Raw genomic sequence first — 18456 nt, 5'->3', positions numbered from 1 at the left:
GGAGGACCATGGGGGAGAAGGGGAAAAACAGTGGGAGGGAGGGAGGCAAACCATGAGAGACTCTTGAATACTGAGAACAAACTGAGGGCTGATGGGGGTGGGGGAGAGGGGGAAGGGGGGATGGGCATGGAGGAGGGCACTTGTTGGGATGAGCACTGGGTGTTATATGGAAACCAACTTGACAATAAACTATGAAAGAAAACAAAAAACATAAAGTTAGGGGCACCTGAGTGGCTCGGTCAGTTAAGCATCTGACTCTTGTTTTCTACTTAGGTCATGATCCCAGCATCATGCGATCAAGCCCCACGTTGGGCTCCACACTGAGTGTAAAGCCTGCTTAAGATTGTCTCTCTCTCTCTCCCTCTGCCCATCTTCCATGCTCATGCTCTCTAAATAAATAAGTAAAAGAAATAAATAAAAACAAACAACAATAACAACAACAATTCAACAAGTTAAAGTTAGGAAACAGTTTAATACTAATATGCAATCCTCGGAAGTAGAAAATTGAAGTGGACAAGTGGAAACTTTACAAAAACAAATAGAATATTATCATGTGGCTGGAATTTGTGAAAACATATACTCTTGTTTGTGCATGCTTACACTAAATGCTCTGAATGTTCTCTTTTACTTCTGAAGTCTATTATCTCTGTTTAAAATTCTCCTGGAATCCCAAGCACATGTTTTTCCCTGATACTGTCTAATGAGCAATAGGAAGGGAGAATAATTCAGTTGGTGAATAGACAATCAGAGCAGGCACTACCAGTGAGAACTGAATCCAAATTAGGGTACTTAACCACCTGATTGTCTCCTGTAGGTTACCAAGTTATATATGCATATAAACAAATTACTCAGTGAGCAAAGTGTACCTAGGTTCACATGTATACAACAAACACAGACTAATATACCAACCTAGGTTCTTATCAGGTATGTTAGGAAAACACTGTTTTTTGATCGTGTATAGTAACAGTCCTGAATTAACAAAATCAAATTAGTTAAACTGTTAGGGTAGCTGTTTTTTTTTTTGTTTTGTTTTGTTTTTTTTTAGTCTGGTTATTTAGGGTAACATTAGGTAATTGTATATAAAGTTATTCATTTGACACACACTTGTTGAATATGTTGTGTATGCCTAGCATTGTGCATATCCCTGTGGAAAAGACAACTGCTTTTATTATTTGGAAACCTAAGGGGAGCGTTTTGACCATTATCCTGATAAGGAGCCTGGACACTAAGCAGCCCTTGCTGGGCCCAACAGGGGAGGAGGGTGGCCTATTGGTAGTTTTTGTATGGATGAAGCCTGGAGCTGTGGACATCCATGTAGTCTGTCTATTCTCCCCACGATGCCTGATGGAAGTGCCTACGAGATTGGCATATCTAATTGTGACATACTCAAAGAATCCTATTCTGGTGAGCTGTGCACTCCCACCCCCATTATGCTAGGTGGCATCCTCAGCTTAGCCTTCCAGATTCACAGGCGGCTCGCTCTTCTTCCCCTTACTCCCTTGCATTCCAATTGAAGAGAAACTTTCCAAAGATTTCCTTCCCTTCTCCCTTCCTTTCTCCAGGAAAGGGAAACCCACTAAACTCCTGAGCCTTTTGGAGATGGAAAACCTTCCTTGAACGTTGCATCTCACAGCAGGAGTAATAGCCTTGTACATTGACCATTTTTAAATCTTAGTCTTGGATTCCAGAATGAGCCATTAAAAAAAAAAGTAAGCAATGCCTTTTCAGTTTAGCCACAGGAGACCAAGAAGGGACACATTCAGTTAGTACTTTATACCTCACTGGGCCACAGGGGTATATGTTCTGTGAAATTTCAAAATCCTGGTTATGTCACATTCAACATATAACTTAACCAGGTCACTCAGTCTCAATTCTTTCTTTTGCTCTTTTCTTTGTTTTTCTTCTTTAGACAAATAATAGATTTCAAATCAGAAAACCTCTCCTTTTGAAATGTTTACGTTGTCATTGTGAATATATCAGTAATCATAGAAGCATGCAAATTACAGGGTTTTTTTAATTACTGTTCTTTAAAACATCTTACTTTGAAAATCCAGTTGAATAATGTCAGTGGGCAAGTTTTTATTTTACTTTCCCCCCCATTAAGCAAAATGTCTGCTTCAACATAATACAGTTCTAATTGTATCGATGTGAACTTTGTTCAGTATTGTCTACTGAAGTTTCCTTCATGGAATAAGGAATTTTTGATAGAAAAACTACCCCTTCCTGGAAGAGTACCAAGATGAAGGCACTCTCATAAATTGTCTGTCAGAATACAACTCTTTGGGAGCCAGAATTCTCCCTATGGAAGAAAGGACATAAAAGAGGAATGGGTAAGACAAAAACAAATCCTGTAAAGATGGATTGGAATTGGAGGATCTCTGTCAAGTCATGAAAAATGTGCCTGTGTACCTGTATAGTTGAGTATATATATGTGTGTCAATGCATTTGTGTATACATAAGTGTATGTACATTCCTATTTGTCATTCACCAGAAGGATCTACAAGAAAGGCAGCCAAGTAGCAATGAACAGAGCTGACATCCAGATCTTTGTCTTGAATACCATTCCCCACTGAAAGGAATAAGAAATCTTTGGAGACATGTTTGATTCCAGATGAGGCTGGAATATATTATGCCAGGAAGACAAGAAGTGCTTAAAAAAATGATATGTCATATTACAAGGACAGAGGAACTAACTTAAAGAGGACCCCACTGGCCAAATTTGAACTGGACAATTTGAACACCAAAACGGTTAAGGATGATTATGAATTATAGACCATTAAAAGTAGAAATCCATGTGCTCATACCAATAAGAGATAACATAAATAGACATATGGGTTCTTATAATAGGCTGTTGTGTGTGCCAAGTGGCTAATTTGGAGGAAGTGCTTGAATAGAAAAAAACATTTTGTAACCACCATACTAAAAATTGATTTATCAAAAACTATTAATAGATGCTAACTCCAAGAAAATTTGATAAATAGCATGATATTTATATGGTCCTGACATAGTATCTCCCCACAAATTGCTTATTGGCTATAAGCAGTGGAGACAGTATTGGGGTTGGGAGATAGAGAGACCAGTTAATGCTACAGTGGAGAAATCTGGAAGCACCTTGACCAGGTATTCAGAACTAACATAACCAACCAGGGAGGGAAAGGGGTCTTATGCCTCTGGACATGGTGCCCTGAGGTATAGACATCACTCCTATTTCATTTGGGCCTACAATACATGACATAAATCCAACATGAAGAAACAAAAAGAAATCCCAAATTAGGAATATTCTATTAATTTAAAAAAGGGCTAGGAAGCCTGGGTGGCTCAATCAGTTAAGCTCCCACCTTCGGCTCAGGTCATGATTTTGCAGTCCGTGAGTTCAAGCCCCACATTGGGTTCTGCTGACTGCTCAGAGCCTAGAGCCTGCTTCAGATTCTGTGTCTCCCTCTCTCTCCCCCTCCCCTGTTCACACTCTGTCTCTCTGTGTCTCTCAAAAATGAATAAATATTAAAAAATAAATTAATAAAACAGTTATAGTCTTCAAAAGTATAAGTGACCTAAAAGATAAAGATGGATTTTGGAACTGTTCCAACTTAAAGCCAATTAAAGAGGTTATGGCAGCGAAATGCAAACTTGACCCTAGACTGGATCCTGAACTGGAGAGGGAAATCCTACATAAGTTACATTATTGGGTCTGTTGACATGATTGGAATGCAGATGAATATTAGATAAAAGTATTGTATTAATATGAAATGTACTGAAGTTAATATTATTCATGTACACATTAGTGCTTAGGAAATATGCACTAAAATATTTGGGAGTAAAGAGCTATGATGTGTGTGACAATGAATTCAGATTCTCTGTCTCTGCCTCTCACTCTCTCTCTCTTTCTATATATAAAATAAATATGCAATAATATATGTATATAGGGAGAAAGAGAATATATATATATATGTTGGAGAGGAGCAGAGAGAGAGTGAATCCCAAGTAAACCCCACGGTCAGCACCAAGCCAAACACGGGGCTCAGACTCATGACCACAAGATCATGATCTGAGCTGAAATCAAGTGTCTGACACTTAACCAACTGAGCCACCCATGTGCCCTGAGAATATATGTATATCTGGGTAATATAGGTGTTCTACGTACTATTCTCTTTCTTAAATTTTTCTGTAAGTTTAAAATGATTTTCAGCTAAGTTTTTAAGAAAGTGTCAGCAGTCATTTGTTAAGATGAAAGGCAAATGTCAATAACAAGGATACTCAAGCTTTTGGGACTGGTGGGAAGTATGTGAAGGTGACATAAAACACAGGTTTCTAATATATAAATATATACATATTTTTCCACAAATGAATGCGTGAACAGTAATGCCTTAAGGATCCTGGGTTCCATGGAATAAATTCTGAAAAATGACTGATCCAGGGATACAGGTGCAACACTGATCTAAGAAGTTATGTTATCAGATAGCTGTCGGCCATGTTTTCACAGACTTTTACTGTGGATGTTCAAACTCACAAAATTCTATTAGAGGCCTGAAAGGTGCATCTGTTCAACTAGGTGGAATCTAAGGCTGGGGAAAATATACAGCAAGTTTAAGTTAAAATTGTCATCATACTTGTAATGATGAAACTATTTAATTTAGATTACAATAACTACCATAAGCACTGCATTTACAGTTTATAAACCATATATTTATATATTCAGATGTATAAATTAAAATTATGCACAAATTCAGATTTTGCAAATCTGGAATTTGAAGTAATTTCGTGACTCATGTCATACCCTAAACTAATCTGACCTGATGCTATGCTATGTATATTCTTTAATAATTTTGTTTGATGTGAATATCATATATTTTGCTACAAATGTATAATTTGATAACAGGATGCAACCACAGACCCACTTGGGGTATTAAATGTAATACATGCATCATATTGTTTTCCTAAAATCTGAAAATTTCCAGATCTCAAAACATATCTGGACACAAGTATTGGTTAAGCGGTTGTGGGCCTGTGCTATATAATTTCTTTAATGAACAAGCTACTTATTCTTGATTAAGTAAAGTAGCATTTATGAGAGGACATGGAATATTGGAAAGTAAAACTGAAAATTAAATCTCAAAATTAATTTAAAGGATAGAATTGGGCAAGATTTTAAAATGCTGACTTAAATAAAGATGTGGTAAATTATCCATAGATGTGCCGCTCATTTGAATTATAAGTAGAATCATGATCTACAAGTATTCTAATTGTATTTTCTCTTTTCCTTCTGTGGTTATTATTCATACACAAGGAAAAGCATACGGGCATGGAGGAAAATTTTCCATACTGAGAATTTAGATTAACAATCCCACTCCTTTTCTATCATTTTCCTAGTCATTTAAACTCTTTGACCAGTTTCCTCAAATGGAAAATGAACTACGTAATTTAGATTAATGTAAGTCCTCTCCTGAATTTCAAAATGAAATGGTTCTAAAATTCATTACTTTATATTTTATTTTTTCATCTCATTTGGTTCTTAAAATAGTACATGGGGATATAATATCCCTATACTGTAAAAGATGTTATTTTGTTTGTTTTGAGAAAGAGAACCCTCTCATACTAATCAATTTCTTTCGTACACAGTGCAAGTTCCAGGGCCAGTAGAAAACCTGCAAGCTGTATCTACCTCACCTACCTCAATTCTTATTACCTGGGAACCCCCTGCCTATGCAAATGGTCCAGTCCAAGGTTACAGATTGTTCTGCACTGAGGTGTCCACGGGAAAAGAACAGGTAGGCAAAGGAATGAGCCCAATGCTGCCACCTACTGGATGGTCCTAGGACCAGAGGCATAGGAGGGGATCTGCAAACTCTTGGTCCAGTCCACCATGTTAATTGGAGAGCTGATCAGGTTTTAAGTACTGGTTATTAGAAACTTTGGGCAGTTTAACTGAAATTTAATTGAATTCTGGTTATAAGAGAGGCAAATGGGCAATGAGATGAAGTCACTACAAAGAATGCATTTTTGTTTCTTTGTTTGGTTTTGTTTGGTTGTAATAGCTAGTGGCCCAGGCCAGTGTAGCCACATTTATATTAACTTATCTGGTCCTAGAAACCATTTGCGTTGTCAATCCTTATCATAAGGATGACTTATCCCTTATTCAATGGCCTCAGTCAACTTGCTGCTTTCATTCTATAAATGAGTTATTTCCATCCTTTCCTCACCATTAGGTTGTAGTCACCTCTCACTTTTCATTGTTTTCAGTAAACCTTACCCTAGAAGGCTTCTTGCCTCTTTACATGTTGCTTCTAATCTGCAAGTTCCACAGATACTTGAAAATAGGCTAATTAGATTTTGGAGGAGACACATGAAACTCAGCAATTCTATTTTGTGACATATATATGACTGTTAATATGTTTACTTCTGGTTTCTCAACCTCATGTGGAAAAATATATATAGACAAACACATAGGTAAATAAGAAAAATCAAGAGCAGACCTTGGGATAACAGAGTTCTCAGGATATGTTGTGAAGCTTGCCAAGCATAGTATGGTTTTCATGCTTGAACATAAACTGCATGATAGAGATTTGGCTTTTTAAAAGATGTTTTGCAACAGTCCGATTCAGAAATAGTTCAAGTCCTAAATTATAGTGAACAATAGGAATTACTAAGAGCTCCTTCTATATAATCATGTGTCCTGTTTTGTTTGTTTGTTTGTTTGCTACCCCCATGTTATTTAGCCCTTGCTTTCAGCTTTCTATTCTCTCCGTTTTCTTACATTTTTGGCATTCCCATAATGCATTTCCCCAATCCACTTAAATAAATTCAGAAATGATGCTACCCGAGACAAATGTGAATGTGAGCATCACTGTGGAACACTAATAATGGGTCTTCTAGAGCAAACTGGCTCTGATTTCTCAGTGACCTTCACCTCCAGTACCTCATTTCTGCAGCTGTGAAGTGCTGAAAACAGTTCCAGCCCACCTCACAGCATTGCGAGAGATAAAGATTATGGCAAAGTATCTGTCAGTTTCAAGAGCCATGGGTGTATTTCAGCAAGGGAAGGAAGAAATCTACTTCAGGAAGAAATCTACTTCTTCTTAGTGACTTATTCCATTTAGGGTAGAGGAGCAGCTCTCTGTTCCCATGGATTCACAGGCTGCCTTCTGCCTGTCAGTTTCAGTGTGGGTGGAATACTGCATACCATTCAATGTATTGGGTGGCATTAAACACATTGGAACTTAATGACTGTAAAAATAGCATGGTGCTATTTTAACTAGGAGTCTACAGAGTGGTTTGGAATTTAGTGGGGGAGTGTGTGTCACAAGTTAGGTTTTACAACAACTCATTATAAGGCTAGAGCATGGTTTTGTGAGTAAGAGTCTAATATCCAATTCACTGATTGCACAGAATGGCTGCCATTTCTGCTTTAATGTGCCTCCTGAATAACAGTTTGGCATTTTATGTCTCCAGAATATAGAGGTTGATGGACTATCTTATAAGCTGGAAGGCCTGAAAAAATTCACGGAATATACTCTTCGATTCCTAGCTTATAATCGCTATGGGCCAGGAGTATCTACTGATGATATAACAGTGTTTACGCTTTCTGATGGTAAGTGATAGACAGTGAAACTTGACTTACATATTTGATAGTAATGAAATAATACTGCATGTATGCCGTAGATTGCATTTTAAGGTTTTGAATTAAAATGTAATGGCATATATTAGCATAAATTAAAATTTTGGCTGGTTTACTCTATCTATTACAGTTAAATTTAAACTTTCTTTCAAAAGGTGTATTATCTGCTCTGTGTCAGGATTTCCTAGTGTTGCAGGATTCTTTACCACAATACCCAGGATTCATTATCTTGCCACTTTGAAGAATGAATAGGTGGACACAAAATGAGCAACAGGCAAAAGTTTATTAAAGATTAGGAAGGAAGAATAGTAGGAAAGCTCTCTTGACAAAGGGGGCACTTTTTTCGATTTTTCTTTTCTAATGTTTATTTAATTTTGAGAGAGAGAGAAGCAGACTGCCAGTGGGGGAGGGGGGAGAGAGAGAGAGGAAGAAACAGAACCAGAAGCAGGCTCCAGGCTCTGAGCTGTCAGCACAGAGCCCAACAAGGGTCTCGAACTCAAACCACAAGATCATGACCTGAGCCAAAGTTGTCGCTTAACTGATTCCCACCCGGTGAGCAACCCAGGTGACCCAAGAGGAAACATTGAAAGTGAATGCCCAAGGACTTAGAGGCAGGGGTCCTGGTTTATAAGGTTCTGGTCAACCCTCCTGCCACCCTTCCCCCTTGTTCCTTCTCAGGTTCTGCCTTATTGGTTTGATAGCTCTAGGCGCTAGGTTGTCCATTCCTGATTGGCTGGTTTCAATTGTATAAGGGGTAGCCTATGGCCATACTTAGGTCTTTTGTCAAATTCCTGAGGGAAATCTGAAGGAGAATAGGTGGGGGTCTGTTACATTCTCAAGAGGAAACTTATGCCTGAGGGGTTTCCTGTGGTCAGACACTCCTCCCAGCCTGGTTCCAAAATATGTGGTTTTTCCCATCCAGGGACCTCAGGTCCTATCCTTTCCCTCCTTGCCTATTTTATCCTATTTTTTCCATCATGTTAGTAGGTCATCTTCAAAAGTGTGACTACTGCCCAAGAGTTCAAATTATTTGGGGGGGGAGGGGGTGTCTGTAAACACAGACACATTTGTGCATGTGTGTTGACTACTTTACATTGGTGTGCTTTTTATTTCTCATTCTTAAGGGGAGTGGATGATTAAAAGTGTAAATGATGGACAGTTCTCCTATATATACCTCTTAATTTGAAAATACATCATAAGGATTTAGGCCAAATAACCCATTATTTCAGGTTTAAAAGTAAATATGAAAGTGCATAATTTTAGTTGTACCTTCCCTAACAAATGAAATATTAGACATATTTCCTTAAGTGTCATAAAAGAAAGGAAGAACTCTTAATGAAAAAGATGGATTTGGCAAAGCAATAGCAGAGGAAACTAGATGTCTAATAAAAAGATAATGAAATGTTGGGAAATTTAATGACAAGTGAAAACAGAGGACAGCAGAGTATATGATGTGGGGCCAGTGGAAATTCAGGCAGGTGCAGAGATGCAGAGACGGCCTCCATGAATATTAAAAAGGCAACAAGCTATCTCTTTTCAGCAATGGTTTCCATGTTGTTGTATACAATTCTATAAATTATTGATCTGCTGAATTTCAAGGGAAAAAAAGACTTTACCTTGTGATTCCTTAACCAATCCATCATTCTTTAATCTAGAAAAGTATCTGGGCGGATATTTCACACAATATCAGTGGAATGAGGAAGGTCATGCATGCTATTAAGGACAGTGCAGCAAAGACACAGGAGTGATGCTCATTTGCAATTTCAACCTAAAAAAATTTATATGTGACACCCCTTCAGTATCGTTTTTAATGCCCATCCATCTGATTCTGTTATTGAAGAGAGAATAGAATATTTATTGGCAGAATAATTTACTTCACAACTTATAATTATAAAAATAAAAGAAAAACAAATGAAAATGAATATTTTACATAATTTATGTAGATTTCATTCACATTCTGAACTGTAATACTGTGGCCTTATTCTTCACTTTGGTTTTAAATGTCATAAGTGAAAGAGATAGATTATTACTCATTAGTCCAAGAATGATTATCTCTAAGTGTTGTAACAGTTAGGATTTAGAAAATGCCTGTCATTAAATAAAAGGATTTCATGACCCTAACCCAACAAGCCTCATTGTGCAAAGGATGCCAACTTCTCTTTATCGATACATTTGATAGGAGAAAGCAGGAGCTGAATGGCCCCTTAGAGTGAGCTCCTGAAAATTTTCTCCATTCATCTTCACAATCAATCCATCTCTTTTGATTTCCAACCAAAAAAACCTTGCACTCTTGTCTTTCTCTCTCTTATTATCCACACCCCTTCTTTTCGCTCAATCCGATGTCTTCTATTAAAGCTGCCCATGCTGAAGTCACACATCATACAAAGACATTTACTTATAAATATATTTAAAGATATATGTAATCACTTTTCATAGTCTCCTACTTTCTAGTCCCTAGTCGTAAAGCTGTGTTCTCCTTGACTTTCTGGATGTTATAAAAGGGAGATGTTGTGGAAATTAGATGAGCTAATCCACATAAGCACCAAAAATATGAACATGGCATGTATTTAAGTGTTCAATAAATATTATCCATGACAATGTATGTCACTTTTTCTCTGTAGACTACATGTTCTTTAATGTGAAGGATGCTGTTATATTCATCTCTGCATTCATCATCTCAGTAAATATTTCCTGAATTAATCAGACAGTTAAGCCAAACAATACAATTGTTTTTATGTGTAGACTTATCTTTAGGACTTTCCCCTTAAGTGGCTAATTTAATAGATGATTGTGCCTAAATGCCTCCATGTTATTGAGGACACCATGATTCTCATCAGGTCAGAGGAATCCTTACCATAAAAATTGATATTGGGACCAGAGAAAAATTGAATAAGAGCAACAATGAAACACACATAGTGTTTTTTTTTCTGAATTATTGCAATAGTATTCCTGTTATGCTAAAATGCTTATAAAGATTTCTATCCTTAAAGTTCTCATCTCTAATTTAGCCTGCTTTAGTTGTTCGTCTGGGAAGAAAACTTGCTTTTCATTCAAATTCCTCCACTTACTGTACCATTCGTATAAACAATCTGCTTCTTTAAGCCATTTGAGATTGTAGAACATCAGATCTAGGCAGCCTAATATTTAGCATGGAATGTAATTAGTTTCACCAGTTTGTTCCCAGATATTTTCTCTTGAACTAGTTGACAAGTGTAGGTCATTAAAACATTTTATGAATCAACTGATATTTATGAGCTTCCATGCCACCTTGCTCTGTGCCCACAAGCAGAGGGACCCAATTTCATAGACAAACTTCATTATAAAAATGTGCTTTTTACTGTTATCACTGGTATTTACTGAGTACTTCTTAGTACAAGGCCCTGTTCTGATCATTTTGCATTAATAACCTTTAATCCTCATGATATTATAATTTTTTCCTACTTTACAGATGACAAAATTAATATTAGAAAGAGGTCTCAAAAGCTAGCCTAGTAAGCAGCAGAGTCAGAGCCCAAGCTAATAAGAAAAGAAGCAAGGTTTAATGTGAAACACCTTGAGTTTCTCTGATTCTGTAATGAATTTCTTATATTAATTGCTGAAAGTACAAAGCTCATAATTATATATGAATTATTTAATCCATAAATTATGTGTATAGGACAGCGTACATTTGGTAAGGAGAAGAATTCAAGTGCCTGTCTATATGGAGATTCATTTACAAATGTGGGAACTTTATCTACCTTACAGAATATATCATCATCATATGTATCAAACCAGCATGCTCCACCATATTGAGGGTAGTTTCTAGACCAAATATCTCTGAGTGGTCCTAACCAACCTATTATAAATGATAAATTGCTTGACATTTTGAAGAGAAAACAGTGAACCATGGCCTCTCTCTTTGCTTCATGAGACAATAAAACATCTCGGGAAGTCAAATAAAGGAAAGCTCAAAAAAATATAGATTCCACTTGCTTCCACCTAACATCTGATTCTATATATTGTGTCTATTTAAGTCTCAGTAATATGGGAATTGATGGTGAGAGGGAGGGAGTGTGGATTGATAACTAAAAATGCTATAGAATAAGCTCTTTACTTTTTTCCTGATTACATAAGAACAATCCATGTGCTACAAATTTGTGAAATTATATGATGGAGCACTTAGCATTTTTCAGTTGGTGCCTATTTTAATTTTCAGTGCTTTACAGAATAATTTGAATAGGATTATATTAAATTCTTCCTCATTGTGAGGATGACAGTCTGTTTAGTTTTTCTGATCACACACATTGTTATTATTTTCAGCCTACTCTAATATTTCCTCTTTTAAAGAAACAGAATGTGAAGATGGTCTTATTAAAGCCTCTGCATTCTCCCCTTTCCTGAAGACTGGACTGGGTTGCCCACAGGTCTGTGAAGGTAGTTTAGGGAAGTCCATTTCATTAATATAATGTTTGAGAAGAGTGGAGAAGATACGAAGTTTGCCAAATGCGGAAGAGCCCTTCTGACTATTTTAGCTTTAGGGGAAAAAAATCTTAATGTTTTAATCATAGTAACATGAAAATGGAATATAAGATAAGGGAATGAAAATTTTAGACATGAGTTTTAAAGGAAACTTAGCTGTAAAAAAAAAAAAGCACATATACTTTTAGAACTCCACGATAAAGGACATCCAAATGTCACCAAAAATGTGAAAAGATACTTCACATTACTAGTCCTCAGGAAAAAATCAAATAAAAACATGACATACCTACCAAATGACTGAAATGAAAAAGATTCAGATAAAACAAAGGTTGGTAAGAATATAGAGATTCTGGACATTTGCTACATTCTTAGTGGGAGTGTAAATTAGCGAGACCACTTTGGAAAATTTTATCTACTAAAACTTAGCATATGCATGACCACCATAGAGGTTTCTGTGGCTGCCAGTATTTCCACTGCTAGGTGTATAAAGGTATATAAAGAAGAAAATGAGTGCAGTTGTTCATCAAAAGACATGTACACAAATTTTCATAGGAGATTTAATCTCACAGCCCCAAATCTAAAAGTCATCCAATGCCATTCATCAATAGAATGAGTAAATATAAAATAGAACAGTTATATATTATAATACATAGAATCAATAAAAAACAAACAGAAACACCAAAACTACTACTAGATGCAACAGAATGAATGAATCTCAAGAAATAATGATGAGCAAGAGAAGCCAGCCTAGAAATAACAACTGATTTCATTTTTAGTAAGCTCAAAAGCAAGCTTAGCTAATCGATGGTGTCAGAAGTCAGAATAGTAGTTACTCTTAGAAGGGTATTAAATGGGAGGGGACTCAAGTGAACTTTCCAGGATACTGAATATATTCTATATCTTGATCTAGGTGATATTTAAATGTGAACACACCCACACACATACAATTTTATCCAACCCTCCATACAAGATTTGTGCATTATACTATATGTATGTTATACCTTAATTAAAAAACTAAAACTGCAAAAGAAAGCTTGTTATGACTAAAACTCTGAATATGAAAAGAGTTTTATTATGTCTTATAATCTGTTAATTAGTTAATTCAACACATGTTTGCTGAATGTGACCCTCTTATTGATACTGAGGATTCAGCTTCTAAAGGGACAAAAATCCTAGTCCCTGTGGGGAATTATATATTTTATTTGAAAAGAAATATAATGGGAACTAAAGTAGTTGAATAATAAAATCTATTTCTTAAATTATAAAATATTTTGTGAAAGAACTATTGACCTAATTCATGAAAACAAGACTCCAGTGAGTGCTTTTTATTACAAGCTACATCGCCACAGTCTTTATCAATTACTAAGACAAGAAGTTCAAAATCAAAAAAAGTTATGATAATTCTTGTGGTGTCCAGAAAGGCCCAGGAGATAATATTTAAGTACGTATTTATTTGTTCATGTAATCATTGAGTCAGTAATATTAGTTGAGTGTCAGTTTGGAGGCTATAAAAATTAATCAGATATATATCATACCCTCATGGTGATTACTTTCACAAAGTAAAATCAGAGTAGGGCATAAATGAATTCAGGGTGAAATATCTATAGAAATGTAGATCTTGTCCAAGTTCAAGTTAAAGAAGGGGCAACGTGACGGAAAATGGCCTTTAAATTCTTGAAAATGCTAAGAGCAGTTCCTCTCTGTTAATCAGTTTGTCATGAACAAAATAGGGACTACATTTTACAGACTAATATATGTTAAGCATTTATTGAATGCTACGTCTATTTCTTTTGTGGGCAAAAAACTTTATTTTGTTTATGATTTATCTAAGACATCTAGGATAGAGTCTGACACATAATAGCTATTTAGTGAATGATTGTCTTTGAATTATTCACACAATAGAATATTCACTTTTTATATAGTAAATATTCATTACAAGTATTATAAAGAAAGTTGTATATATTCTTCCTTTTTCCATGAAGGAATCGGGCAGTCAAAATGCAGGCAAGAGAAAAAAAAAATACCTAGAAAATCCACAAAGAAAAATAAACTACCTTTTTGTTCATGGAATTGACTCACCGAATGTTACCTGATAACCTGCTTGTATCTATCACACAGGTTTAATTACATGCAGATAAAAAGAGGGATGTATTTCTTCTTTTCTCTTTTTAAGAGATAATAAAGATTGCATTAAGAGGATTAAGCAACAAGAGTGACCATTAGAGTGACATATTTTATAATAAAACCATGCAGATCCTGAAATGCACAATATCTTAAGCCTTTAAAACCACTCCAGGAAATCTCATGTGTGTTTTTATTGCCTTCTCTGAGAAGGTAATAACAAGAAAGCTGTAATTAAATGGCAGTATTTGGTATCACGGCAGGTGCTCTCTTACCTAACAGTTTCGGGGGCTCCCTATATGGATAACTGGCCTACCAAGTGAGAAAAAAATAAACAGATGCAGTTATTTTTCATCTCTCCAGGAAAATTTTGAAGTGCCACCTGGATCAGCCTACCTAATTATCATCATGAACTGTGAAAGTCATGCTTTCTCTTTTCACAGGGGGTTGTAGTTTCTCCTTTATGACTTTGGCAATAACCATCTCACCTTGTTTTATTCCTTTTAGTGCCAAGTGCCCCACCTCAGAACGTCTCCCTGGAAGTGGTTAATTCAAGGGTAAGTAATGGAAAGTTTCACTCTTTCATTACTTACATGTGTAATTTTCACTTACCCATTCATTCGCCTTCTTGGAAGGCATGGTGGTTTCCATGTGAAGAAATGTTCCAGAACAGCACAGGGAGTAAGTGGAATTGATTCCGCATCTTCTTCAACCACACTTGAATTAATTAAAGGAAGCATTTGTTTTACTAACAGCACACAGTTTTATAAATGTGACAGTGATTAAAGTCTATTCCAGTGGGAAACAAAAATGTCTATACCTGTAGTCACTACATAGGACATAATGTGCTAGAAGAGCAATTGAATGAAGGAACGAATAACGTCTTCACCTTGAGAGAGGTGGAATAGAGACTTTGTTTCCTGACAGATTAGTTAGAATGAAATATTTCATCATCATCTCTATTTCTCACTTGTAAATATATGCATTGGACCTTCTTGAGGTCCAATAAGGTTATATTTATGAAGCAGTGTTATCCATTGATTAATGTTTTCCTGGCCTGGAAAGTTGATAAAACTTTCAAATGGACTTAAAGTAGGCTAGATGTAGCTGAAGATAAGGAGACTAATGCCAGAAATCAGTTTTCTAGAAACATCTCCTTAATTCAAGTGTGCTTTGGGTTTGAAAATCAGCTAAAGCCACATAGTACAATGAAGCAAACAAGGATTGGTTTGGCCTGACTGTTTTTCATCACTTGGTTGTATGCTCCCAGGTAAATAATTTCACTATTCCTGGGCCTCAGTGAGGGGGAATTCAGCCTAACTAGTGTCTAAGCTCTGGGAGACAGCAGGGAATTTATACGAGTCTTAGAGAAAATCATACTCTAGTTTTTATCCTAGCTTTTTCTTTTAATAGCTGTATGTGATCTTAGAAAGGTCTCTGACCTCAACAAACTTCAGTTTCTATATTCATGTAATATGAATGTTAATGCTTTCCTTATTGATTTATCATGAGAAAGTAGTGATATAACATTTACATAGGATCTAACTCTGTGTCAGTAACTATTACTTCACTCAATATACAGTTCCTTGCCAAATTTTGCAAGAAAATCTGGTGAAGCCCTGTTTTATGACTTTGATCAGAATTGCCTCTGTCAAATAAATTTGTCTTTTGGAACCTAGGTGAAATGTCTCTAAAATTGTTAGCCTTTTTATTTTTAGTCCCTGTATTGGATAAGAAGTAGTAAAACATGTTTAAAATTAGAAGGAGTAAAATAAGTGAACTTAAAAAAAATGAGCTAAAGGAAAATAACCAGAGATAAATAAAAATTCCCTAAAAACTATATTTTAATTTGCAACAATATTAAATGTTTTACAGGTACACCATTCAAATTAAGAGAGCGCAAACTCATAGTCAAGTAGATCTTTGCAATTATTGTAGGTTTTTAATGAATGAAATTTGGAAAACACATTATGATTTCTCTTGTTTTAATGACCTATGTTTATTAGAGTTTTCACCTGCCTCACATCTTTCCTCCAGGACAGAACATAGAAATTGATACAAGCTATTTTATGTGTATGTATGTGTGGTCATATTCCATAAAAGTCTACTCTAGTAAAAGATGAATGTTTTCTTCTGAAATGTGAATAAGGGATTATTGAATGACCTTGGATGCTGACTATATTTAAATATGGATTTTTTACCTCCCTGAAAAGGGAATTCCTGTTTCACAAAATTGGATTTTCAACTGATTTCTCTATGTGTATACAAATACTCCGGCCTGTACTCTTCTGTAATATGCAGTGCTTGCAACAACCAAATGTGAACACTCCTGTTTCTATCCTCTTGTGGTTATATCTGGAACATTGAACTGCTAGAAAATTTAACTTGTTCATTAGCTTTTCAAAATGAATGCAGCAAGCCCAGGCACTGGAAAGCCATTTATATTTCTCTCCTTCTCTTTGTTATCATATTTCCTAGCTTTTATGGAATTATAAATTATGAATTTGGATTCTTCTTGGATTCTTCTTGGATGGTTACCAAGGAGAAAGAAACTGAATGGCCAAAACATTGTTTGGTTTTGTTTTTATTCCCGATGTTGATGAAGAGAAAAACAAAAGCAGTATTATATTTTGATGTTCTTTTGTTTGAAACAGAAGAAAAGTTCTCAAATATATTACTCTTTGGCCCTGACTATTACCATTTTAAGAAACAAAATTTATTTAAAAAGGAAGATTTTAGTTAAATAATTAGTATTATTATCTTTAAAAAAATTAAACATTCATGCCATTCATTTTACTTGAGACTTCTACTTGATATAGAAGGAACTGAGCCATATTTAAAAATTTTTATTCTATATAATATTGCAATTACTGAACATAACTGATTTTTTTAATTGACAGTCTATGAAAATATTTTGTGGTGTTAATATTTTTGTACACAAATGGCTAGGACTTTTTTCTTTCTTTTTCATGTTTATTTATTTTGAGATGAAGAGAGAGAAAGCACCTGTGCATGTGTGGGGGAGAGGCAAAGGAAGGGAGAGAGAGAATCCCAGGCAGGCTCTGCCCATGCGGGGCTCTAACTCACAAATCATGAGATCATGACCTGAGCTGAAGTCGGATGCTTAACTGACTGAGCCATCTAGGTGCCCCAATGGTTAGGATTTCTGTACATAAAACTGAAAATAACTATAAAATATAAAATGACCATTTATAGGTACTTGTTAAGGTTCTGGCTACCAGTAAGGCAATAGGACAGAGAAATCATATTCCAGGTTATATAAACAGTAAGCAAGGTTCTTACACATTTAGATAAAAGAACCAAAAGAAATTCTTATACTATATTGCTCTTGAAAACCCCATACAGCAGATTACTTTTATAAAGCTATAATCATAGAACAGATTTGATTCTCTTTCTGCAAGCTAATGGTGAACACAAATTTTGTTCTGAAGAAATGGCTTTACCAACAGATACTAGATTTCAGGTAATAATGAGTCATGATTATATGGTTATTTCTTATACTAAAATTTCTTTACAAGAAATAACATCTCCATTAAAAAGAGAAAATAATGGTTTACAGTATGGACTTTAAAATATGACTGTTTTATTGGGAAAGCTTTATAATAACTTTCTTAAGATTTTGAAATTCAATTATTATTTGAAGAAATAAATATTATAAATTAATTAGTAGGGCTAAAATATAAAACCTAAATTTGTATAAGCTGAGAAGGGCTTTTGTTGGTACTTGACCATTTTCCTATGTTCCAATACAAGAGTTCTGAGAATAAGAGTATTTAGAGAATGCTAGGATTCAAGATGCTGGGATCCTAATTTCTTTGAGATCTTAGCAAGTCAAGATGAGTTTCACTGATTCATTCAACACACACGCATTTATACATACATAGACACTGCATATACACTTACTATACATACCTAGTCTTTGCCTTCATGGAATTCATAGTTTACTAGGAAAACATACAAGAGAAAATTCACTTTAATCTAACCAAATTTGATCTATTCTAATCCTCAAAGTTGACATTATTTTCTCATTGATAAAATGAGAGGGTTGGAGACACAATTTCTAAAATCTCATATGGCTCCAAACATTTACAACTGTAATTTCACTTGTTAGGCCTTTTCTCAATCATTAAACATTAATCAGTCATTAGGCCACTTCTCAATCTTCAAAGAATTAGAGGAAATGCACAAGTATATTGATTAAGGAATACTGGACTCAATTCATATGTTCAGATATTTATTGACTG

At 35.3% G+C, this 18456-nt stretch overlaps 1 protein-coding gene across 1 annotated transcript in view; it reads left to right on the top strand.

Annotated features, from left to right (window-relative positions):
• Window positions 1-18456, top strand: part of DCC (DCC netrin 1 receptor) — a 750532-nt gene that overhangs the window by 438572 nt on the left and 293504 nt on the right. The window contains exons 10-12 of the mRNA XM_077777558.1: window positions 5617-5765; window positions 7447-7585; window positions 14699-14748. Coding sequence (XP_077633684.1) covers window positions 5617-5765; window positions 7447-7585; window positions 14699-14748 — 338 coding nt within the window. The remainder of the gene's footprint in view (window positions 1-5616; window positions 5766-7446; window positions 7586-14698; window positions 14749-18456) is intronic.

Source organism: Crocuta crocuta, unplaced genomic scaffold (assembly GCF_008692635.1).
Source record: "Crocuta crocuta isolate KB4526 unplaced genomic scaffold, BGI_CrCroc_1.0 scaffold36, whole genome shotgun sequence".
Lineage (NCBI taxonomy): Eukaryota > Metazoa > Chordata > Mammalia > Carnivora > Hyaenidae > Crocuta > Crocuta crocuta.
The sequence above is the reverse complement of the archived record's forward strand: the minus strand, read 5'-3'. Positions and strand labels throughout refer to the sequence as shown.